The 25,460-nt window shown below is 40.2% G+C and overlaps 2 protein-coding genes across 2 annotated transcripts; one reads left to right on the top strand and one right to left on the bottom strand.

The window, feature by feature from the left end:
- Positions 1–2,784: 2,784 nt before the first annotated feature.
- ddx19b (DEAD-box helicase 19b) lies at positions 2,785–9,793 on the top strand. The gene is made up of 12 exons (XM_085456264.1): positions 2,785–3,003; positions 3,389–3,428; positions 3,522–3,596; positions 3,716–3,851; positions 4,747–4,839; positions 4,963–5,065; positions 5,228–5,342; positions 5,447–5,624; positions 5,723–5,960; positions 6,254–6,416; positions 7,306–7,497; positions 7,604–9,793. Exons 1-12 carry the CDS (start codon positions 2,947–2,949, stop codon positions 7,663–7,665), a joined length of 1,452 nt encoding a protein of 483 aa, XP_085312390.1. The 5' UTR covers positions 2,785–2,946; the 3' UTR covers positions 7,666–9,793.
- A 93-nt stretch (positions 9,794–9,886) lies between these two features.
- Positions 9,887–24,110, bottom strand: pusl1 (pseudouridine synthase like 1). Its single transcript, XM_085456265.1, has 8 exons — positions 23,609–24,110; positions 23,468–23,528; positions 21,759–21,946; positions 16,398–16,547; positions 14,750–14,920; positions 11,919–11,973; positions 11,564–11,726; positions 9,887–10,021 (listed from the first exon to the last, which is right to left on the bottom strand). Exons 1-8 carry the CDS (start codon positions 23,662–23,664, stop codon positions 9,963–9,965), a joined length of 903 nt encoding a protein of 300 aa, XP_085312391.1. The 5' UTR covers positions 23,665–24,110; the 3' UTR covers positions 9,887–9,962.
- Positions 24,111–25,460: the final 1,350 nt, after the last annotated feature.

Here is a 25,460-nt window from a genome sequence, read left to right as displayed (position 1 = left end):
AGTCGTGAGCACAGTTGGTGAACTGTGCTCAGCTCCATCCACACATGAAGGTTAAAGATTCTACATGCAAAGACGTAGTTGTAAGTGAGTATGATCCAATATGGTCCTTGGCCAAATCTCATTTAAAATACACTGAGATAAAGAGGAAAACTATTATGTGGGCAGATGAAAGAAAATTTAAAATTATTTTTGAAAAACACCAGCGCTGAATCTCTGAACTAAAGGGGAGAGACCACATCCAGCTTATTAAGTCCAAGTTCAAAAGCTGCATCTCTGATTGTATGGGGGTACATTAGTGCCTATAGAACTAGCACATCTGGAAAGACACCATCATTCCTAAAAGATATATGCAGATTTTAGAGTAACATCTGCTCCCATCCTGACGACATTGTTTTAAGGAAGGATTTGCTGAACTGGCCGGCCTGCAGTCAATTCATCTTTCAAAGGTCCAGCAGATGGACTCCTCAGTTCGCAGACATTTCAGACTGTTGTTGATGCTACTAAGTTGTGAACATTGCCCTGTCCTAATTTTTTTTCCAAAATGGAAAAAAACAGAAAGAAGATTGTACATTTTCTCAGTTAAAACATTTTATTTGTGTTCTTGTTCTACTGTGAATAAAAATTGGCCTTATGAGATTTTACAAATCATCGCTTTTTGTTTTTATTTAAATTCTACACAGTGTGCCAACTTTTTGGGAATTTGAATTGCACAGAAACTTGTGAAATGCAGTGATTTAAACTTTCAAAGGGATTTTGTTTAATCTTGGAATCCAGTCTCTCTCACTCACTCAGTACTGCTTCTTCCTCTTTAATGATACTGGTACAGTCACTGCACCACAGCAGAGGCTCATTCATGCTTCTGAGGTTCTTAATTTGGTGGTCTTGGTATCTGGGGCTTTCTCTTTGATTACTTCAGTGAGGCTGTCAATAACAACCCTGGACTCGGTTTTGATACACCAAAGTGAAATCAGTGGAGATGAGCGGTATTTTAGAATTTTAAAATCACTCGGACACTAATTTGGAAGAGAATGTCTATATTTATTAGCAAACCACAGCAGGTATATTGACATATGCATGCATGATTTACAGCACTAAAATCACTAATATAACTAATGATCGTTTAAGTCTAAAAATGGCATTTTCTCTACTGACCAGCAGGGGCAACTCCACTATATGGTGACGTTAGGCTGCAGAAACAAGTCAGTTTGAACAGAAGTTAACTCTCAATTTAGTTTAAACATCATTCTAAAAGGTTATTCATCTCAATTGTCAGTTTAAAAAATTCTTAAGATGTACTTTAGGATGTGGCCACAGAGATTATGACGGTACTGAAAAACACATATAGGGCTTGCCTGTTTATTAATTTTTACTGCTTTCACTTTGTCTTTTTTAATTCTATTTATTTATTTTCCCCAAGCCAACATTAGTCATTAAAATATCACAATTAAGGCTCATAAATGTTACTAATCTTGCTTCCCAGCCAAGTAGCAGTTTCCTTCTGAATAATAGTGAGGTTTCCAGCCACCATACAAAAAGAAAATTGGTCACTTGGCTATTTTCCTATTATTCCCATCAGTACACTGAATGCTCATTGGCTCAATGACTTGTGACTATCAATTTGTTAGCAGATGAGCATACTTTGGACAAAACCGCATTTGTGATTCTAACTACAATTAACTTCATAAGTTATTCAAATATGACTTGAAAGTAGTGATTTGATATTTTCTCATACACATCTGTGTAACTGGAAGTTTTTGCAAGATATTGGACGTTTCAGCCCCTGTAGGCTTTCAAAGGAATGGAAGTTCAGACCTGGAAGCAAAGTCAAAGTAGCTACCATGATGTCCTCCGTTGGTTTCTTAAGTCTCATATTGAAGATTAGCATTTCAAAGTCACCATCTTAGAAAACCACACACATACCTTTCTGGAGATCCAGAAGTCTTTGTGCAGCCACAGCTTTTGCCTTATGATGGCCTCCAGACAGGCTACAGTTTTCACCTTTCCAACCTTGAAAAGTGTCTTGAAGCTATGTCTATATTTTATATGCAGTCTATAGGCCCCATTAATTTTGGATTATTCAACATGCAATGAGACTGGAAATCCAGTGAACAGAGATGGGACAAAGTTAGTTTTACATGTTTTTCTGTAAGGCTGTCTAAGATTTGGGTAAGTTTTTAAGGCATTTTAATCCATGATCTTTCCCTCCACCTAACCAAATACTTGTGTTGCCTAAGCTGAACCCAACTGTGATTGAAAGCTAAAAACTGTCTAAAAGAAAAGAAGGCGCACGTCTCTCAAGAGCAACTTGGGCAGAGGAGGCTGGTAAAGTCTGGTAAACTTCACAAACAAACACACCCACTTTCCTTAATAATGCATTTAATTGAACAGCACGCACCCTGAGTCTGACCTTAATCTAACCCCATCGTAACGTCGACCTAACCTTTATAAAGCTAACCAAAGAATATTTTACCTGAGAATGTCATTTTTCACACAGATAAGGATGTTGCATACAAGGCCTACTGTGAATACATAGTAGCTGTGGGCCTATAGAGAGCAGTGTGGCACCCTCTAGAGGCTAAGAAGAGTATAGTGATTTTCTTTTTTTTCTTTTAGCAAATCCGATTCCAATCATCTGATTTTCAACAAGAGTTCATGACTTTTTTTTATTCCCAACATTTAATGTTTTTTCTTCACATTTTAACTATGAGAGCCCGTCATAGCTGAGGCTTCAGTGAGGTGTGTATGAAATTTCAGGAAGCTGGGAACTATTATTTCTTGGAGCTTGTGTTGTACCCGGTGACGTAATCAGTTGCGCATGTGTCCAGATTCAGGTTCTGCACGCCATTGTGGAAAATAGTTACTTACACATTATTGACTCTTAAGCCTGAGCTAGAATTCCTAGTTGACTTCCCCGAGTATAATAACTGAAGAAGAAACTGTCCCACAATGGCTACGGACTCCTGGGCTGAGGCAGTGGACAAGCAAGAAGCTGCGTTGGACTCGGTAAGGCTTAACTTACGCAACACGGGCTAACCTGTTGTTAGCCTGCTTGGTAAATGCTTTGGCCTGGTCTGGCACACTGTTGAAGAAATTCGGTAGTCTGTTTTTAACGTGGACAGCTGAAATTATTCAGTGAGAGCGCCATCAGTGAATAAAGTGGCTCCCGGTGACGCCCGTCTCTGTAGAGTTTCATTAGGTCGAAAACGAAACTACCGGCTTGGCTTCAGAGCTAAGTTGAATTAGCTCGTGAAGAGCTGCTGCGTGCTCAGCGGTTTGATAGCTTTAGCAGCTAACTGGCTAACCGGCATATGAAGGAGGGGGGCTTTGGAAAAGTCAGACTAATTATTTAGCCCCAGACGAACTCAGTTTATTTTGTTCTTCCTCGCAGATGGGAAAACTTCAATTAAAAGAGAAGCCAGAAGAAAATGGTAAGCATCCATGTGCAGCTGAATTGGGGTAAGAGCCAGTATCCATAAAACAAGGAAACCCAAGCATGTACATATTGGCATTATTTATTGCAGGCACAAACGCAAACGCAAAAGACTCAGCACCTGCAAAGTCAGAAGGAGAGAAGGCGGCAGATGATGACGAAATTGGTATGCGGTAAATTATCTACATGTGTTGAAAATATGTGTGCATTCATTATTGTCTTGTAGTTGGATGCTTGGTTGGCTCTTGTTCTAAAAGAGACATCTCCCCTATCTTGTTGTTTCAGAGGACGTAGGGGCACAGTCTTTGTTAAACAAACTGATTCGAAATAATCTGGTCAATACAACAAATCAAGTGGAAGTTCTTCAGAAGGATCCGAACTCTCCGCTTTACTCCGTCAAGTCTTTTGAAGAATTAAGGCTGTGAGTGAGATCTGTTTGTCTGTCTCGGTAGCCTAATCACTTAATATGTCATGTTTAACAGTATTGACACATGTATCTGTTGAGAGTTCCCAGCAAGGACCTGTGTTTAAAGATGCACCGATGCACCAGTCTTTTGGGCTGATTCAGATTTCTCACTTTTCTCTTTAAGTGTGACCTGCCTGTTTTTGCAGATTCCAGTTTTCTTTCTGAGAGCTAAAACTGACCGCACATACAAGTATTCATCAATTCAAAATAGTATTTTTTTAGGTACTATTTCAGTAGGTTTCTCATCTGAAATAACTGAAAGTAAAGTCCTCTGATACTGGAAAGAGGATAAAATAACTGAAAATAAGTTGTTGTTTTTTTTACCAAACAAAACCAGGTGCAACTGATTTATATAATAGAGCTACTGTCAGGTATTTACCCCTGTCTTTATAATGTCGCCAGATAATGTGACACAGACCCTTTTATTTTTCTCACTCATCTCCATAATTCACCTCTTAACTACGTTGATCCTTTGCTCATAAGAGGCTGCTGGTGCTCTGAGAACTGGATAGCTTCAGCTGTAGCCCTGTTTTTAGGGAAGTTTTTGCCCACACTTTACCTCAGAACTTTGTCTTCACTCACTTCCACACTAACACCGTAGCACGTGTCGTGAGTGTCATGCGCGACTGTCCGCGCTGCATGAAACAGGCTGGGTCATAATCGGTCAAACAGGAGGCTGATCAGCCGGTCACTGGTCCGGGCTGATTCCAGTCCCCGGCTGGTGAATCGGTGCATCTCTAGTTGTGGTGTCTCTTTTATGCCCATCTTCACCACGGTGAGTTTACACAGACTGATTGTGACTGATGCTTCACAATCCTGGCATTTATTTTATTTTTTCCTCTCTGTACAGTAAACCACAGCTGCTTCAGGGAGTGTATGGTATGGGTTTCAATCGGCCATCAAAAATCCAGGAAACTGCCTTACCGATGATGCTGGCTGAACCGTGAGTGTCCTTTAAATAATGATATGCAGACATTAGACTTACTGAATCACTTAACCCTGAATAACATTCTGATATCCATCATATTTATTACCACCCGTACATCTAATTTCCTGTTTCCTGTAGTCCACAGAATCTGATTGCTCAGTCTCAGTCAGGAACAGGGAAAACGGCTGCCTTTGTTTTGGCTATGCTCAGCCATGTCGATCCCAACAACAAATACCCCCAGGTGAGTGTCAACTTTCTTTACTGTACTATAAAGTCACCATTGAAATCCAAGTGATAAGCATGACTTGTCTTGGACAAAAACATTCCTCTTGTCTCTCATTGACGGACATGTGTTCTCTCTCAGTATTAATGTTTAATGTTTGCTCTCTTTTCTCGTCGTCAGTGCTTGTGCGTGTCACCCACCTATGAGCTGGCGCTTCAGACTGGCAAAGTGATTGAACAGATGGGCAAATATTACCCTGAAGTCAAACTAGTCTACGCCATTAGAGGAAATAAATGTAAGGCGCTTGTGCTTTCTGCTGTGCTGCATGTGTACTGTTATGTACCGAATTGTTGTTAGAACCTTTTGTGCGTGTATGAGCACGTCTGTCTTTTTTTCCAGTGCAGCGGGGCATGAAACTGCAGGAACAGATAGTTATTGGCACACCTGGTACCATGTTGGACTGGTGCAGTAAATTCAAGTTTATTGATCCCAAGAAAATTAAGGTGTTTGTGCTTGACGAGGCTGATGTTATGATCGCCACGCAGGGTCACCAGGACCAGAGTATACGCATCCAGAGGTCAGCCGAAGCAAATTAAAATAAGACTTGAGAACCATGTGGCTTTTTAAAATTTTTTAAATTGTGCATGTTTCATGCCTCATTTCTTTGCCACACAGGATGCTGCCCAAAAACTGCCAGATGTTGCTGTTCTCAGCCACATTTGAAGAGTCGGTGTGGAACTTTGCTCAGCGCATTGTGCCTGATCCCAACATAATCAAGCTGAAGAGAGAGGAGGAAACACTGGACACCATTAAACAGTACTATGTGTTGTGTAACAGCAAAGAAGAAAAATTCCAGGCTCTCTCTAACATCTACGGCGCCATCACCATCGCTCAGGCCATGATCTTCTGCCATGTGAGTTGATCTTTAATTTTAAAAAAAACAGCGACTCTGGCTGAATTTTATTTCTTCTTACATAAGCTTACACATTCTTTTGCTGTTTGTCATCATTTGTTGCCAAGCTGTTCCTCTTTAATCCAGAAGTGAAAAGAGAGCTCTGCAGCATGAGCTAACTTAAACAGAATAGTCTGTTTTTTATTTAACCAGGGAAGGGCCAAACTCAATCCTTTTATACTTGGACTCTTTGTATACACACCTGGCATGTTGGTTAACTGACTGAAGCGCACCCTTTCCTCTGTTCAATTCAGACAAGGAAGACAGCAGGCTGGCTGGCAGGGGAGCTGTCCAGAGAAGGCCACCAGGTAGCGCTGCTTAGTGGAGAAATGCAAGTGGAGCAGAGGGCTGCAGTCATTGAACGCTTTAGAGATGGAAAGGAGAAGGTCCTGGTCACCACAAATGTTTGCGCTCGAGGTAATGATGTTCAGATGTTTGTCATATGAGTTTTATCTGTTTACATTTGAAAACACTTTTTTTCCCCTTACTTTTGCAGTTACGTTAGCACAATATATATGTGGGTTTACAAAGTAAGTTGCAAAAAAATATGTTTGAGGTGTAAAGTTTGGTTTAAAAAGCTGTCTCAGCCTGAATGCAAGCTGCTAGAGATCAGCTTTAATGAATTTGGCTCACCACTTAGGATAACCATAGGTCACCAGGATACCATACTTGCATCTACTCACTCTGACCCATTGTATCAGAGGGAGGCAATTAATGGATTTTTGAAGGAATTGCAGATTTATTTTTTTTTTTTTGTCCTAGGTATTATAAAAAAGGCTTGGGGTTAGTTTCTGCCCACAATATCCTGAAATTGTTTTCATACTTATTTCAGTTTTCAGCAGTTTTTCTAAATTCTACACTGTACGGCCTAACATGCAATTTAGAGGAAGCCTTAATCCACCGCCAAAGATTATCATACACTGTATGTAAAAGATGGAAATAGCCTCCAGAGTCAATGTGTTACTGCCTTTAAACCTGCACAAAAAGGTCAGTTACTGACCATGTGACTCTTTTTGTTATGATATAGTCTCAGTGGATAGTTTTTTTGGATTGATTTAAGGTGGGGGTTTTTTTGTGATTGACAGGTTTATGCTTCATGAGTGTGCCGTGTACTCATTCATTCTGTGCTCAATATAAATAAATAAAAATCAAAGACACTTTTTACAGCAGTGCAAGTGTGAATGTGTTTGATGTCAGACTGTATGAAATTAATTGGATTTCTACAGTCAAATTAAAACATTGGTGTCCTGCACATGTACATTGTTTTCTAGTAACTCTTTATTCCTCCCATCTTCTTTACAAACAGGTATTGATGTAGAGCAGGTTTCTGTGGTGATTAACTTCGACCTGCCAATTGACAAGGATGGTAACCCTGACAACGAGACATACCTGCACAGGATTGGCCGCACAGGTCGATTTGGGAAAAGGGGACTGGCCATTAATATGGTGGACAGCAAGATGAGCATGAACATCCTCTACAGGATCCAGGAGCACTTCAGTAAGCAGCTGTTTAAAATAAAAACAAAACATGTACTTAGCCCTTCTTCCAGCCAAATCTCAGCCCCTCTCTGAACCCCTCTCTTCTGTGTGCTCTTCCTCTGCAGATAAAAAAATTGAAAAACTGGACACTGATGATCTGGATGAAATTGAGAAAATTGCCAGCTAAGAAGGTGTGTTCACGCGACGGACGCTCGCTTCCCTCCCCCACGTCTTTGCTCTCCAAGGACTGTACGCTCCTACAATTTTATTGCTTTTATTATTTTTTTTAGCTGTCGGAGAAAAGAGCAAAACCACACACAGCATATGTTTACATGTGGATATGTCTCCTCTCAGACACGTGTTTTGTAAGTCTCTGATACATACCCTATTTCACTCTTTGTACTCCTTTAAATAAAGTGTATGAGTTTAATGCTGTGTATTGTGATGCTGTAAAAGCAGGCATAGTCGACTCATTTATTATTATTTTTTAAATGGGGGGGGGGAGGGGCGGGACTAAATTTTAAGCCACTGGTGGCTGTAGTGGTGGCATGATACAAGCTATTCTGTAAAGAGATTCACAAAAACCCTAAGAGAAAAACAAAAATACTCATTTTATGTGCCGCAAATGTTTTAAAATATCACTGAATGTAACCGTATCATGTGGACTATTACAGCTTTTATCGTGCTTTGTTATGACTACCAAAATCAGTACAAAGGGTGAAGTTGGGTATGCTGCTCCGAGTTGTAGTTTTAATTGATTGTGTCATTGAAATGGTGATGGTTGGGGTTCAAGGGTCTATGCAAACTTATCAACCTGTGATAGCTACTATCGAACACTTATCAACCTGTATTCACGTGACACAAATTAATCCTGAAATAACCTCAGCTTTAGCATCAGGGTGTGTAGTCTAGTCAAATGCCAAAAAAAAAGGCTGCCTAGAGTGATAACGCATTACTAACTCCAAGTCATGGACATTTAGATGTTTCTGTGTTTAGTCTGTCATCGGCCAACCACACATCTCACACGCATGCTATTTATATCCTTTTTTTTTTTAAATTTAAACATGAGGACGAGCTTGGCGTCACTGCTGAGCATTAATCATTCGTCTTCTTCCTTCATCGCTCATAAAAATCAGATTTTTAACTGAAAATGTGACCATTACGGTGATGTTTCCTTTGTGTATCACTGTCCCCACTCAATCGTTACAATCAGGGTTTCAAGTTTGACTTTAGCTCAGCTACATTTCTTCACCCAGACTGTGCTGTTATTAAGGATTGTGAGTTTAAAAAAAAATTACGCAATGCCTTCCTCAAGTGCATTATATACATATGATTTTGTTATTAATATTTAAGCTATTGGGCTTACATTTCTGACTGACACTTGAAATTTTGATTATATATTGAATTATGGGCGTCTTTAGGATGTGTGAATTATCTTCTTGAAACCAAATGCTGAATTGACTTGAGGACCTATGCTAATCAGATTTACTATGTTGCTCTGACATGGTCGCCTGGATAGGAAATGTGTACTTGTGTACATATTTACAGAAAAATTGTTTAAAAAAAATAGTTACTGAATTTTTGAGATTGTCACTTCTAAGAAGTGCAGAAACATTCCTCACGAGGTTCGATTTTGACAGACGCAGCACTTCAAATCAGTTAAGCTTGCAACAGTTGGGTGACTGTACAAAAATCAAGAAAAACAAATGTGTGATGTTTGGTGTATTTGATCACTGCACTGGAAGATTAAGATCGGTGACTGGTCAATCTAAACCTTCTACAAACCTCATCTGGCTCCCAGCTGCACAGAGAAGACTGTCGGTGGTAGTGCGGATTTTATGGACTATTTATGGACAACTTGATGAAAAATCACTTAATGAACACATGCAGCCAAATTGGAAGGAACTGACCTCAAGCGTGAGAATCCGTAGGAATGGTCTGTGAAGACTTTTGGGTAAAGAATAAGTGTATGCAGTTTTATCGGACACTCGGATGTATACGTTATCAGTGAGTGTGTGCACTTTGTTGATCCATAATGTAACACCACTGTATGAGACCCATGGACACAAAGCAGTTTTGGCTATAGAACGTCACACTTTTGCCCACATGTATACCTTGTTAGATAATTTTCAATAACCTACAAAATTCATAATTGTACACATTGCCTAATCGGGTTTAGGGCAAGTAGCCTGTTGTAACCTAAAGATCTATGTAGACAATGACAGGTTCAAGGTGTGTGGTCTTCTGTAGCTGAGCTGCGTTCATGGACAGTTATGTACTCTTAATATGTTGAATTAAAAGAACATCTAGCTGTTCATATGTATGTCCCCTTAATGCTTATTCATATAGGTCGAACTAGAGTACAATCACTGTTTTTAGTACATGAGTGAACACACAGCATATTATACATTAAATCACAAACTTTATTATATTCGTTTTATAAGGACATTTGGAAATGCATACAAATAGAATATTCAAGTAGCATCAATCCTTCCTGGTGGAGGTGAGCAGTTCCTCTGACAGCTGTGGTGAAAGCTGCAGGTCTGAGGAGACAAACAGAACTTGAGACAGGAAGAATTCATAAAAATGTTCCTTTTGTTTTCTTTTCCCAAAAGATGAAAATATGAGTAAAAATATTTTCCTATCCATCAGTTTTCTGCTGCTTATCCAATTCCAACATTGCATGGAGGCTGGAGGGTATCCTAGTTACCATAGAGTACACATAATGGAAAAAATTTTGCTTTATAAGCTGGAATAGTTTCAAGTTACTTTTAACTCGAGGAGTTACTAAAGTGTGGTTAGTTGAAAATCGTGTGGCATGATTATGTATTTCATCTGGATACTGCAAATACAAGTAAGCCATAGTATAATTTAGCTTGTACAGAAAGCCAAGAAAGTTTATCGTGCATTTTATCAATACTTGTATAATATGAACACCTTAACACTAATCTGGCCGCCCTATTTTGGACTAACTGAAGTCTGTTCAGATCTGTCTTATTAGCTGCTGACCAAATGATTGAGCAGTACTCTAGATGAGATAATACTAGTGCATTAATGACATCTTTCATAATTGAAGAAGTGATATAAAAAGAGCATTTCCTAGCTATAGCTATGCCCTGTCCCATTTTCTTAATAACAGAGTTGATGTGCTGAGACCATGAAAGGTGGTGGTTTATGGTAACACCAAGTAATTTAATCTGGGTGACCTGTTCTAATACCGATCCAGCTATGGAAAGATTTAGTTGTGGGCTGTTGACTAAGCGTACTCTACTTCCTATTAACATGGATTTGGATTTCGACACGTTTAAAATCATGTTGTTTTTACTTATCCAATCAAACACGTTCAGCAAATCTAGTTGTAATACGCTTGTCAATTCAGAGTAGCTACTGGCTGAATAAAACATGGTGGAATCATCAGCATACATTACAAGATGAGATTTATCCAGGACATACGGCAAATCATTTGTAAAGACTGAGTAGAGAAGTGGACCGAGGCAGCTGCCTTGGGGTAGACCACAGTTCATTTCACAGCCCTCCGAGAAATAACCATTATAATAAACCTTTTGCCTTCTTCCAGACAAATAACTTTCCATCCAGCACAAAGCAGCTGGTGAAAATCCATAACATTTTAGTTTATCTATCAAAAGATCATGATTTATCAAATTAAATGCAGCACTAAAATCCAAAAATACCACCCCGGCCAGATTCCCATTATCTAGATATTTGTACCAGTTATCTGTCATGTGAATAAGAGCTGAACTGGTGGAATAACCAGGTTTGTAGGCATGTTGAAACTGAGTGAGTAACAGATTTTCTGTTAGGTAATGTTGAATTTGTTCATAGACAATCCTCTCCATAATTTTACTTAGAACGGGGAGTAGACTAACAGGTCTGCTATTGACACCATTAAAAACGTCATTCTTGTTTTTAGGAATGGGAATTATTTTCGATTCTTTCCACTGCAATGGAAATAAGCTGCATGCCAAAGATCTATTAAGTATGTGACATATAGAAAGGGACACAAACTTGGCTGCAACTTTGAGCAGTTTCCTGTCTATGTTATCAGAGTTGGTTTTTATTCTCACCTGTATCCCTGTAGTCCACTCTGGTGAGGAAAAGGCCGCGGGCTGGAGCAGCCATACCCTGTGGGTAGGCCAGAGAGTCTCTCGCTTCCAGTATTTTCTTCAGCTGGGGTACTGAGAGCAGCCCCTGGCCCACTGCCACCATTGCCCCCGTCATCCTCCGCACCTGGAGGAAAAGGCCAGATAAAGAGGTTTTACACAGAAGCATGCACAGCTTGCTTTAAGAGATTTAATGTTTACTTTATTCTAAATAAAGTTTCAGTCACCACCAGCAGATGTCGCTACTGGCTCGTAATCTCACACGCACAGAAATGGAAATATAACTTGAAAGAAAATCTGAAGAAGATTATCAACAAACCTGCTTATATAGAAAAGATTTACTTGTGAAAGTCAGCTCCCAGGATGGTATCTCTCTGGAAAAAGGAAATAAAATTTGTGTCTTAGCCACATTCAAAGCACTACACATGAAATGTTAGATTAATGAGACCAAGGCCAGCAGGCATGAAGTCTACATGGAATCACGGAGAAAATGTGTAAGGATAAAGAAAGGTTAAATGTTGCCACAGGAGTTGAAACATCGCACTGCTGTCTAAAGCACATTGTGAATGGTTGTCAGATGTAATGTAATATTATTTAGTCTGATAAAAACCACTAAGCAAGAGTGTGGATCCAAAGCACACCTACTCATTTATTCCTCTGAGTGAAAAAAATATTACTAATTAAATAAAAAATAAAAAAAAAATTTAAAAAAAGAAAATAATCCAGCCTCATATCTTTACATCTTAAGTCACTCTTGTGCAGCAGTGCTGTTCCCGCCTGTGTGAATATAACTGATGTGACATTCATGCCAGGCATCAAATGAAGCCTGGGTTTGTCATCATGCGCAGATTTGTTTAAATGTCACACACTAAATATGGCACTGCAGCTTAGCCCCAACAGGATTATGTGTGATGCCACATAAAATATTATTATTATTATTATTATTTTGCCCCTGCCCTCAAAAGGGAAAAAAGAAAGGAAGAAAAAAAACCTCTCCCTGATTCTTATTTTGGGAAGGACAGGGTGAACTAAGGAAACAGGCACATGGGAAGAATTGGGTCAAATGCAAATTTGACTCAGTGCTTGCTGTCTGATTACATTCGACATGTAGGAAATGTAGAGACAGATTTATAGAGCAGGGCTTTTAGCCCGTGGACTTGGAGGTCAGTATCTTCAGATGAGAATAAAGCACTGCTGGGCCTCTTGTTGCACATTTGCAGCGCTGTGTTATTATTATAAAGCCAGGCTGCTTTAAGCTGGTAGGAAGCCAACAGTAACTCACAGAAACACTCATTATAACCAAAGTTTGCAGAAGAGCACAAAGCATGTGGAACTGTGAAGCAGATGGGCTCCAGCAGCAGAAGACCGCACCAGGTGCCCCTCCTGTGAGCTAATTTTCATTTCACCCTGTTTACTGAACATGACAATGAGTTGAGTGTACTCAGATGATGTCCGCAGTCACCAGATCTCAACCCCAAAGAGACCCTTTGGGATGTGCTGGAAATGGAGAGCCACATCACGGATGTGCAGTCAGGAAATCTGCAGCGACTGTGTGATGCTGCGGTTTTCCGCTCAGTCTGAATTTTTAGTTGTTAATTTTGCTCAGATGGGCGGACAAGCTGGTAGCATTGACATGATAAGTCAGTTAACTATTTTATTATTTATTAATAGACTTAATCAAGCAGTAAGCGTTATGCTAGCTTTATGATGTCCTTTATGAACAACGGTGCTTTGTCCTTAACGCTAGCATGCTAATGATTATAACTGTAACAGGACAACAGCTAGGTGCTCTGTTAAGCTGTGCTTAATGTAATCATATGAATTTTTGTACACCTACCAAATTTTATGGGATTGTGGCAACACCTCTCGATTGGATTAGATGCTGGTGTGGCTTAAACTAATGGTAAACAAACAAATTAGGGATGTCACACTTCCTGCTGCGGCACGGTTTGAATTCTGCATATATTAATTTCAAAATGTGAAGACTTGTTTTAAAATGCACACCTACCAAATGTTAGCATGTTAACATGAAAACAGAGTCAAGGCTACACAAGGCCCTAAAATAAATAAATCTCTGTTCACTTATGCATGAAAATAAGATCAAATATTTCGGGAGGTTAGAAAAAAGCCCTTTTTTTCAACTTTGAATGGAGACCAAAGTAGTCAGCCTCACAGACCACATTTCCCCGTTTTAGGATCAAAACTTTAGTTGAACCTTAGACTCCTCAATAATTCATCAGTCAGTTTCTTTTCATTTTATCACCGTTTCTTAGAATAGTGACCCTCATGAAAAAATAAACACAGCTCAGCTGTAGGCTTTCAAAACCCGACAGAGACCAATGTGGGCCACATTGGATCATTCATGGGAATTCTGCAGAGGGTAGAAGAAGGGAAAACAAAATCCAGCAAAGACCTGACACAGCACCTGAGAGATGAATCTGGCCTGTCAGTTGATCCATTTACTGTTTACCAAAGCCTCATCAGAAATTTAATCCAAATTTGTCATTACTTGTTCAAATTGTTGGCAACATGTACGGAGGAGGAAGTCAGAAGTAAAGTACAACAGTGAGTGTCTAAAGCCATCTGCAAAATATAATGGAGGCTCTGTCATGGTTTGGGTCAACATTTCAGCCAGCAGTGTTGGAGATTTGTCAGAACTGATGGAAACATGACTGCAGAAAAGCGCCATCAGGCTTTGATCCACCGTGTAACAGCATCTGGAAAGCAAATGACTGGTGACAGCTTCATTTCTCAGGATGACAATTATCCCAAACACACCGCCAATGCAATAAAAGTGTACCTGAATAGAAAAATACACAATGAAACACAGTCTGACCAGAGCCTGGACCTCAACATTATTGAAGCAGTGTGGGATCATCTTGACAGAGAACAGAACACAATTCAACCAACATCCAAAGAAAAGCTTTGAATGTCCTTCAAGATGCCAGGAGAACTATTCCCGAAGACTACTTAAAGGAATTACAGGGATGTTTGCCTGAGAGAGGTAAAGGTGTTTGTACCAAGCATTGACTTTGTGGTTAAAAAGCTGCATAAAATTGTACAAACCTTGTTTTTTGCCTTACATAATGTATCCAATTCCACAATAACTTGGTCGTAGGTATTGTGGTCTCAATACATACTGTGGCCTACCTGTGGAAGTGAGCATATGCAAAGGAGTTTCCCTGCTGTATACTGATCACATCCATCGTCTTCACAGGATTTTTGAAAGGCAGATCAGAGTTGACGGCCCTAAAGCTGCTGAAATCGTGAGTCCCAAGCAGTAGGGAAGCTGCCTCGTGCATAGCGTCCACGTTTAGCTCTCTGATGAAAGACAGAATAAAGAAAAACGCTTTTTATACAAGTGACCATTTACAGTATTACAATGCATTTGAAAACCGGGAAAATGTGAAGATTCTGAGGTCATCAGAGCTCCTGAATCAAGATTCGAAAGCTAACTCTTGATATTGCAGCGTCACTCAAGAGTGACCTGGCTGAACAGCGAGGTCAGCCACAAATGTACACATGAAGTACATCTTTTCAGAACTCCATGAATAATTTAGTGGAAAACTTATGTAACAGAAAGATAATGCCACGTGAGCGAGCAGAGCATGCCCACGACCAGCTCATTTAAGGCAGAGAACCAGAGCGAGCCGGTGATTAGATTCTCTCCAGTCTCACGCTTCATTTGCTGCTTAAATATGATCTGACAAAGAGAGAGGGAGGAGAGAGAGTGAGCGGGAAAAGGGAGAAGTGTGCTGAGTAATAAAAATTTTAACATAAGAATCAGGAATGAATGAAGATGTGCAAAAAATATCTTAACGGTCTAATTAACAAATCATTAAGTCCTTACTTTTCGCTATGTTGGGAGGGGGGCAGCTGTGACCAGTTGGTAAGAGGGAAGGAAGACAGAACTGACTGATGACCAATGATAACGTGGTCACTGAATTCCAACATTCAAATAATCTTAAAAAATTGTTTAAAAAAAAAAAGTAACTTTTTTTTATTGCAGTGGGAGAAATGGAGCGAGTGTGATGACGCTGGAGAGGCGCATCAAAGAGAGGAAAAGAGAGACGCTGCTGAGGCTGAGACGCTCAGGGGTGTGAAGAGCAACATGAATGTTGAACATGAGAGAGCGATAACAAAGCAGAAGATCCAGAGAAAGAAGTTAGTGAAGGAAGGAAGGAGAAAAAGAAAGAGATTGAGAGAAAAAAATGGACAGAAGCAGAAAAGAAGGGAAAGAAAGGATGAAATGCGTGGGTGTTGTTCTGCACGTATAAAAGCCCGCAGCTTATCTTGCCCTACTTTTCCCCAAAAAAGTGAGGAGAAAAAAAGATACAAACGCTCAAACACAAACTAAAATGTTTCTCTTTGTGGCCAGTTTTTCCAATCACAGCTACAAGAACCTTGTGTAAGCTTCGAAGCCAACGCCATTTAATCTCTTTCCTACTTTTTACACTCTATGCATCCTCTCTCCTCTCCTTCCTCCTCCTTTGTTTGCATTTTGCGCATCAGCTCAGATAAAACACTTCGTTTGGCTGTCTCTAATGTGCACCTCCTGCATGGTGCATGTGGACTATTCATGTGTTCAATGTGCCATTTTTCTGGTCTGAGTCTCCATTACACAGAAAGAGTGTGTCTCTGCTTTTACACATATACACAGTCAGATTCAGCTTCAGACTGAGCCCTTATTTATTTCTTTTTTTAAGGCAGACATCATGCACATGCACACTAACACATGAAAAAGAAAAAGACATGACTGAGAAAAGGGAGGGGTGGTGCATAAACTGGGATAACTCACGTGTTGCGGAGGCTCCAGCACAGATCCCAGTCTGTGAGGGGAAGGAGAGAGTGGTGGGAGATTCCTAACGCTATTCGGTAGACGTAGGTCCGAGACTGGGCACGGAAACGGGCATGGAAGTCATGAGGAACACGGTGGGCACGGGTGATCCTGAAATAAAATGGACAAAGAGAAGTGAAACCTAGGATTTAGGATGAAGAAACTTGAAACATGCACATTCATAAATATTCTTATACATCTGCACTGAAGCCTGGAGGTGATCTTTAAACATTCAGTCTGGCTGTTCAGTGAGAACAAAACTATCTCTGATTCTTTCTTTGTAGAGGCAGTCCCATAGCAAAGATGGTGTCAATGCTCCTTTTTGTACTCCCAGCTAGAAAAACTGTGTACAAGCCATGCTCCAAAGTGCCAGCATTGCAGCTTTTAACACAAAGACACACCAACAGAGTCCTAAAAAGGCTGCCAAGAGCTTATTTTAACACAGTTAACATCAGAGCAGAATCTCAGGCTGAGCCTCTCTGATGCGATTCCAGCAGGATAACACGAGACACTTCCTGTGTTTTTGCGCGCAGAGGCAGGGACTGATGTAATAAGTAACAGACTGGATCAATTCCTGATTCTGCGAGACGTCTTAAAGTAGACTGAAGAATGACACTGGCATTTCTGGCTACAGGTTCTGCACGTACAATTGAATTACTCTGCTGTGTGCAGTGTCGTTACTAAAACAATGAACCAAACTGAGATTTACAGAGAGTTTGAACAAAAAGGGGATTCCCCCCCCCCTTTTTAGTAGTTTCAAGCTGTCCTCGTGCCTGATTGATGCTACAGCAGTAATGAAAATATCTGAATCATTTTTGATTAAGATCAAGAATTTATTGTCAGATTGCACAGAAATTCACTATTTCTATCGATTTAATGCAATGCAGGGCAAATCTTTCCTCCTTTGTCTCATCACAGTATTACAGTCAGTTATAACAACAGCTGCTATGCATACTATTACATTTAATCAATAGCCAAGCTTATAATCTGCACTGACACATACTCAAAAAGCCATGTTTTACCATTTAAGAGACGTAATACTTAACTCGCAACCACTGGCCATTTTATTAAGTACACATTGCGAGCATCAAGGTGGACCCACTTTTGTCTTTAGAGCTTCTTCATTCTGATGCTGTTTGAACTTCACGATGTCAGCAGCGCTGTGAAAAACGACTTCTCCTTGTTCCTGATTTCATGCTTGCTTCCCGATTTACACACTTACAAGTTTCAGATCATCAAACAGCTTTTATTATTTGACAAAGCTAACCTGAGTAAATGCAGTTTTTAAATGATGATTTCATTTATTGAGGGAAAAAAGCTATCCAAAGCTACCTGGCTCTATGCAGAAACAAGTCCAGCAAACCACGGCGAGAGCCATTATCCAGAAATGGGAACAACTTTCCCAGCCAACCAGTTATTATGTTTAGGAACCAATTTTTTCCCCACATAGGGCCTTTTTTTTTTTTTAATTAACAAACGAGGGTCATCATCTAAAAACTGCATTTTGTGTTTACTCTGTTATCTTTGTCTAATATTTAAATTTATTTGATGATCTGAAGCAAAATTAGCAAATCCCAGGGCAAATACTTTTTCACAGCACTTTATATGCTTAATTGCACGGAGTTTATGCCAGTTACTGATTAAACAAGCAGCTAAACAGGTGTGGCTAACAAAGTGCCCAATGAGTATTTATAGCTGTTACAGCGGTTCAGCTTGCTAAAATTTGCGATTTAGATGTAAAACCAAATAACACCTAAAGCTGATGTCAATGTTCGTCTTCAAGCTTTTGTTCATGTACCGAAAGCACCGCACAACAAATGTATTCTAATTCATGTTAATTCATCTTGTTCCACAACATATAAGAAGGCAAAGATGTAAAAATTTACACTAATAATGACAATAAAACAAGTGGCTCCATATTGCACAAGGTTTACACATTTGCCTGGTTCAATCCTGGTGACACAGATCCCGCTGGGCTTATCTCAAGGAGGGCACATGGCATACAAATCTGCCAAATCAAATATGTGGAGCTACCTGCTGTGGTGACCCCCTTGACCCCTTTTAATAATAAAACACTTATAATTACAATACTGTGACAGATGAGGTTCCTTAATTCATGTCTCTGTAACCTTCAAGAACAAAGAGCTGCATTCACCTGCATCAGTGTAAAAAGGACTGCACAAAGCACATTAGCACCCTATAGTGTTTGATCACATGTTTGTGCCAGCACACAGAGCACGCATTCAGTCACGCATGTGCTTGAGAATGTGTGCGACGGCAATCGGTATCTGCACATGTGTATGTCTATGTAAGCGTGTGTTTGTGCGCAACCGGGGAAACTAGGTTAGGTTTCCAGGGGAGGAGATTGGTTGTGACACGTGGCAGAGGAAACCCTTGCATCTGCCTTCAGCGGCCGCACCAATGTGAAGTGACAGCCTTTCGATGGCCTCCAAACCCCACACACACACACACACACACACACACACACACACACACACACACGTAAAATTTTCATTAGCAGTGTACAAAGCATGGTGTCACACATTTGGGAGCTGGGGCATTGTTTAGCATGGCACTATTTTGCTATTCAGCAGTTTCCTTTTATGCAAAAAGAGCCGGTAGTTTTAGGCTAATTGAGGCCAATTTTCACAGCAGCTCAGAAGACAAATGAAGCTGAAGGAGAAGAGAGATTTTTTACAGTGTGCAGGCTGTGCTCAAATCTCGCCTTGGCTCTCTGTCTCTGGAAGCAGCAGATGAGCCGTATCGTCATTGTAGCTGTAACAAAAGCTCTTCCCGCTGTGCAAGATGGGAAAAGATAGTTTGGGATGTCAGATCTGACACCACAAACTGCTTTTCTTTCACATCAACAGTAAAACGTTCTATCTAAAACATATGAAGTGTGTTTGTGTATGAAACACTTTTACATTTTAAGTGTCAGCTGAAAACAAAAAGTGTATATAGAGTGACGAATGATGCAGTGTGTATCCACGTGTGTGCATGTGCGTGCTAAACAGATGCTATACACCAAAAAAGCAGAGCAAAGATAATCCTTTCTAACCTTCTCTCTGCAGGTTTGGGGATTAGCAGTTTCTCTCTCCCCTCTTTCTTTCTCCCAGCGTGCGCTGTTCAAACTCACTCTCTTTATTCAGACTCATCTTTCCACGCCCTCTCTCACTGGCACTGACTGCATTTACCCAATACCATCTCTTTATCTATTGCTTTGTTCTGTACTTCTTCTCTCCAATCCTGACTAAGGAACAGAATGCCACAGCAGCCCAAACCAAAACAGCCTTAAGCAAACTATGGCTTTGAATAATGTAAATGTATGTAATGAAGGGATTACAAGGGGAGGAGATGAAGAAAACACAGGAAAAAAATGAGTCGGCAGATACTCGTTTGCAGCAGTATTTAAAGATGCCCTTTTCCATTACATATTCAACAGGTGAACTTATGGCATTTCACCACAGCTATGTATATCCCAACTGTTGAGGCAGATGTTTAAGTCAGTCATACTTCTTTCTGGGATTTATTTACCACTGTATGCCCCTCAGGATATGTATCTGTGTATCTACGCTCAACACGTACTGCTGCTCCCTGCTTGTTATCATAAATATCTAATCAGCCAATCAAATGGCAGCAAAAGGCATACAGACATGGTTGAGATGACCTTTTGAAGTTCAAGCATCATAATTGGGAGGGTAAGTGATTTATGTGACTTTGAAGGTAGTATGGTTGTTGGTGCCAGACAGGCTGGTCTGAGTATTTATGAAACTGCTGATCTGCTGAGATTTTCCTGCACATCCATCTCTCGGGTTTACAGTAAATGGTTCAGAAAAGATCAAATATCCAGGAAGCAGAGGTTCTCTGGGCAATATTGACTCAGTGATGTCAGAAAAGCATTGCCAGACTGCTTTAAACTGTCCGGAAGGCAACAGTAACCAATATAAACACTTGCTACAAGCAGAAAATGTATGAGCACAACCCTTTGAACCCTGCAGCAGATGGCCTACAGCAGCAGAAGACCACACCAGGTCTTACTACTCTGAGCTAAGAACAGGAAACTGAGACTACAACTCAAACAGCCTCCTCTGAATTGGACAACAGGTGACTGAAAAACATTGCCTGGTCTGATTTCCGCTTTGATTCAGATGGTAAGGTCAGAATTAGCCAGACACAGCATGAAAGAGTGGATCCTCTATGGTGGTTTAATGGTGTGGGGAATATTTTTGACAGACTTTTAATACCATCTGGGCATCATTTAAACACCACAGCCAACCTGAGTATCGTTGCTTTTATGCTTTCATGACCACAGTGAACTCTTCTTCAGATGGCACAAACCTCAAACCATCACAAACTGGTTTCTTTAGCATGACAATGTGTTCACTGTACACAAATAAGCCCCGCAGTCCCCAGATCTCAATCCAATAGAGCACCTTTGGGATGTGATGGACTGAGAAACTCTCATCATGGATGTGCAACTGATAAACTCTGCAATAACTGTGTGATGTTTACATATCAATATGGACCAAATTGCTTCCAGCACCTTGTTGAATCTACGCTTGAAGAATTAAAGCAGTTCTGAAGGCAAAAGGGACTCTAACCTGGTACTAGCAAGGTGTACCTAACGAAACAACCAGTGAATGTACGTCTGCATATGTTTGGCCATATCCTGTGTGTCTCCATAGTAAACATTTCTATTTTTATTTCTCATTGGTGTTATTTATGGAGCAGTCAATCAGGTTAAATTGTGCCAATTATAAAAATTCATAATAGCTTTTTGAAAACTATTTTGATCAGGCAAAAATAATGCCAGGAATGGTTTCTATTTATTAAAAAGTACAGTGCAGTTAATAAATAAAAATCCTGCTTGGTTTGACCACCTATTGCCAACAACAGAGAACACACTGGCACTTGCACACTGTTTGTCAAGCTACTTGACAGGTCAGTTGTTACAAGATGGCAACACCATCTATCAGAGAAAACACAAGGCTGCTGCTTCACCAGCTGACTAAACTGCATTCACTCAGTGTAAGAGGATTAAAAAAGAAAAGTCACATTTAGGTCAATTTCTTGGCGGGGGGGGGGGGGGGGGGGCGCAAGATCAAGTAGTGCTAAAGGAAACTACTTTAGCACTCATCCAGGTTATGTTCACATACCTTTTGATGTCTCACTGTTGCTATAATGTGTTCAGAGAAAACTGATCTCAGAGACAGAGAAATGTGTTTTTATTTGGCTTAAGTGGCTTAATTACATAACTCAGAGACTTACAAAGTCATAAAAGCACTCATGCACTCACCAAGATTTTCAAGACCCTTTACTCACCTGATCTGTTCTGTCCCGAGGTGGAAATTGAGCGCCTGAACAAGAACATCTTCAGTGAACGGCAGCTTGTCATTCTTGCGTTGCAGGTCAAAGTGTGCGGAGTTAGAGAGGGCGTGGACACCCGTGTCCGTCCTGCTGGAAACTGACAGGGATACAGGATTGACTGGCCTCAGTCGCTGGATTGCATCCTACACAAAGACGAAAAGATCTTTTTAGATATTAATAGCTTTGGGTTGATAGCCTAGAAAACAAATAACTTTTTTAAAGCTCACTTTCAAACTTCTGAAGCCACTCACAGCCTTGTCTGCCTCAAATAGTTATCAAACAGAGCTGTGAACAGAGGCATGATGTGACAAGAAAGACTGATCTTTTTTTTGCCCTGTAATCTGTGTTTCCTTCTCTCTGTGCTTATTTTTGGGCTTTTTATGCCTTTATTAGAAACAGTAGACAGTAGAGAGCTGACAAGAAAACAAGGAACAGACAGTGATCAAGAAAGACATGCAACAATCCACGAAGCAGCTGGATGTGAAACAGGAACCTTGTTTATGCGTCATATCATAAGTTTGGTGATTGTAGTGCTCAACCCAGGTGTGGAGTGCCACACCAATAAGCTGAACTTCATTATTCACCCTCTGGAGTCAATGGGCATGTTGGCACGTCCAAAACAAATGACTGATTTTTGACAACTTAGAAGCACGATGGAGCCTCGCTTAGTCCATGTTTGGAAAGAGCAGAAAGTACGGACTTCAAACTGTATGCCAGGTTTTATTCCTAACAGTGCAGTTATATGGATTTTTATGACAGTTTGATGCATATAAGTCCTACACCACAAAAACAGATTAAAGCCAACAAATTAACAGTGTTTCTGTTGTGAACACATCTTACTGTAAATAACACAGAAGCTATTTAGATATTTAATGATGTGATAACTATGAAAAATAACATATCCAAAAGCAAAAATGTTCTAAATCACATTTAATGGTATATTTTAGATCATCTCTAAAGATATTTGGGATTCAGGCATTTAGGGTTTGCGCTTATGATCCCAAGGGGTGGATGTAGCTCAGGAGGTAGAGCGGGTCATCTACCAATCTACCAATTGCCTTACCTTTTGCAAGATATTAACCCTAAGTTGCTCTTAGATGCATCCATCGGAGTGTGAATGTTACATAGAAAGGGTGTGAAAGGGAGAATGAGGCGTGTTGTATAAAGTGCTTTGACTGCTCAGGTAGAGTAGAAAAGGACCAGTCCATGACTTAGACCTCAGAGAGTTAGTTTTATTTCTTTATAAGCTTACTGCTGTGGCCCTTAACATTAGTCCCATTTTCTCATGTGGATCCTTGCTGCCTTTGAATCATTTATTGAAACCGCCTTTAATCATCAGACAGCAGTCTGATCATTCTCACTTTTTAGATTTTCAAAAGGCATCGACATAAAGTTGAGATTGTAAAGTTTTTTTATATATACGACAAACAAGCCCAGAAAAAAGGATCCAAGTCAAAGATTAATGAAATGCTTATGCATTACACCATATGACGCTGCTTTTGATGAGTGGATCAGAGACCTAGAGGATTTAAGGCCTATAATGAATTACTAAGCTAAGCAGACTCATAAAGTCATGACACAGCTTTTTAAGCCTAACTACATTTAATACTAGCAGCTCAAAGGCAACTTGTCACCTGATTAGCTTTAAGTGAGTTAAAACATACCTCCAAGTGGTCCTGGACCCCTTTCTTCCCCAGCTGATGTGGAGGGACTTTCACTGCTCCACTGCAATAATGATAACAGTAGTGGTATATTCAAAAATAATAATAATAAGATATAACATCTCAGTGTGCCCTGTAACCTACCGGTATTTTGTTCCGATGTACTGAAAAAATATGAGGTAACGAGCCCGGTTGTGCATGTTGACTCGAAATGTCACTGTGCATGTTCCTCGTTTACGAGAGTGGAAAAACTGCAATGCAGAATCATTTCATGGATCCAGCTGTGACTGATGTCCCTGCAGACTGAACCTCTGGTGAAACGTTCCTGTGCTAGCCAGACACGACCCCTCACCTCCAAGTACCACCGAGAACCCTCTGAAGTGTAGTCCGGAAGTCCACTGGAGACAACAGCTGTTAGAATTCTTCTGTTGACATATGAGAGCGCACGTTACTGTGTCACGAGGCCGTAGTACAGTGCAGACCCGATAAAAGAGCTGTTACAAGCGCCGCGTGATAACTAGCAGTGAGATGGCACGTGCACTGTATGACTCTATCCAAGCTGTGACACCTATGTTCAGTGCACGTTACTACACAGCAACATTTCTGGATGTTTGCCTCCTTCCACATTGTAGTACGTCGCATTTTGATTACGTCGCTCCAGCCGCAGAGCCTTCTTGCTCCAGTCATTGAAGCCAGATACTGTACTCACGTTTAAGATTGGTCGACAGCAAGTAGTCAATGTACCGCTAACAAGAGCAAACGGTCAAGCGGAGTCAAGCAAAAAAGAAAAAAGTTTAATGTTTAAGATAGATTGGCCATAATTAGTTATATCAAATCTACAATATTATTTTATTTATTAAGTTGTCCACTTTTTTAGGTGATTTGTAGGTGTCTAATTTATGATAAGGTTAATAAGGTTAGTAAATTTAAGCTCATTCAAAGGCTCATATGTTTACAAACCACTGTTGCTATTTTCTTTAAGTCTATTCTCTGTGCCCCCCAGAGAATACACATACCTACACATTTTCCACATAGATGATGTTTAAGCTGATGCTAATCATGAGTGAAATATCACATGCTTAAGCCAGTTTTTGTGTTTACAAACACTGTATAGACAAAAGTACAGGACCACCTACACATTACACCCACAGTAGCTTTTAATTCAGTTCAATTCGGTTTTATTTGTATAGCGCAAAATCACAACAGCAGTTGCCTCAAGGTGATTTGCGCTGTTAAGGTAAAGACTCTACAATAATATAGACAAATCCCAACAATGATGGGCATACGGAAAGGAAAAAATCACTTTTAACAGGAAGAAACCTCCTGGAGAACCAACAACCAGCCTAAGAGCACAGAGAAAGAAAGAGAGACACTTTAATGATCAAACACAAATTGATGTATAAATACAGAGAATGAAAACATGCCAGTGAAGAAAAAACTTTCAAAGCATCATGGGAAGCCCCCACCAGCTGCTACAATCTATTGCAGCATATACAAGGTTCAGAGTTCACCCGATACAGTCCGAGCTAAAAGTTTAATACAAAAAGTTTTAAGACTAATCTTAATATCACAGAGATTACCTGTCTCCTGAATCCTAACTGGGAGAATCCACAGGAGAGGGGCCTGGAAGCTGAAGGCTCAGCCTCCCATTCTACTTTAAAAAACTGCTACAACCATAAATAAGCATGCAGTTTGAAAGCAAAGTGCTCTGTTAGGATAAAATGGTACTGTGGGGTATTTAATATCTATCTATCTATCTATCTATCTATCTATCTATCTATCTATCTATCTATCTATCTATCTATCTATCTATCTATCTATCTATCTATCTATCTATCTATCTATCTATCTATCTATCTATCTATCTATCTATCTATCTATCTATCTATCTATCTCCCATGATTCCTTGTGCTCCTCCTGGGTTGTTACGGAAGCTTGTGTCTGCTCGGCGCTCTTCTCTCCTTCACCGGTGCTCACGGTGCAGCTACGCCTCCCG

Source organism: Copadichromis virginalis, linkage group LG5, assembly GCF_057382275.1.
Source record: "Copadichromis virginalis isolate Kocher_CV1m ecotype Utaka linkage group LG5, C_Virginalis_male_GT1.1, whole genome shotgun sequence".
NCBI classification, from domain to species: Eukaryota; Metazoa; Chordata; class Actinopteri; order Cichliformes; family Cichlidae; genus Copadichromis; species Copadichromis virginalis.
Note: the sequence above shows the minus strand (reverse complement) of the source record. Positions and strands in the feature narration are given on the sequence as shown.

What these genes read in the sequence shown, in the direction of transcription:
- ddx19b (XM_085456264.1), top strand. Translation starts at nt 2,947, where the DNA reads ATGGCTACGGACTCCTGGGCTGAGGCAGTGGACAAGCAAGAAGCTGCG. An exon ending in TCTTTTGAAGAATTAAGGCT is followed by an intron (nt 3,852 to 4,746) that starts GTGAGTGAGATC and finishes CTCTCTGTACAG; the next exon opens with TAAACCACAGCTGCTTCAGG. An exon ending in CCAACAACAAATACCCCCAG is followed by an intron (nt 5,066 to 5,227) that starts GTGAGTGTCAAC and finishes TCTCGTCGTCAG; the next exon opens with TGCTTGTGCGTGTCACCCAC.
- pusl1 (XM_085456265.1), bottom strand. Translation starts at nt 23,664, where the DNA reads ATGCACAACCGGGCTCGTTACCTCATATTTTTTCAGTACATCGGAACA. An exon ending in GGGTCCAGGACCACTTGGAG is followed by an intron (nt 21,947 to 23,467) that starts GTATGTTTTAAC and finishes GTCTTTGTGTAG; the next exon opens with GATGCAATCCAGCGACTGAG. An exon ending in GCATATGCTCACTTCCACAG is followed by an intron (nt 11,974 to 14,749) that starts GTAGGCCACAGT and finishes TCCTTTTTCCAG; the next exon opens with AGAGATACCATCCTGGGAGC.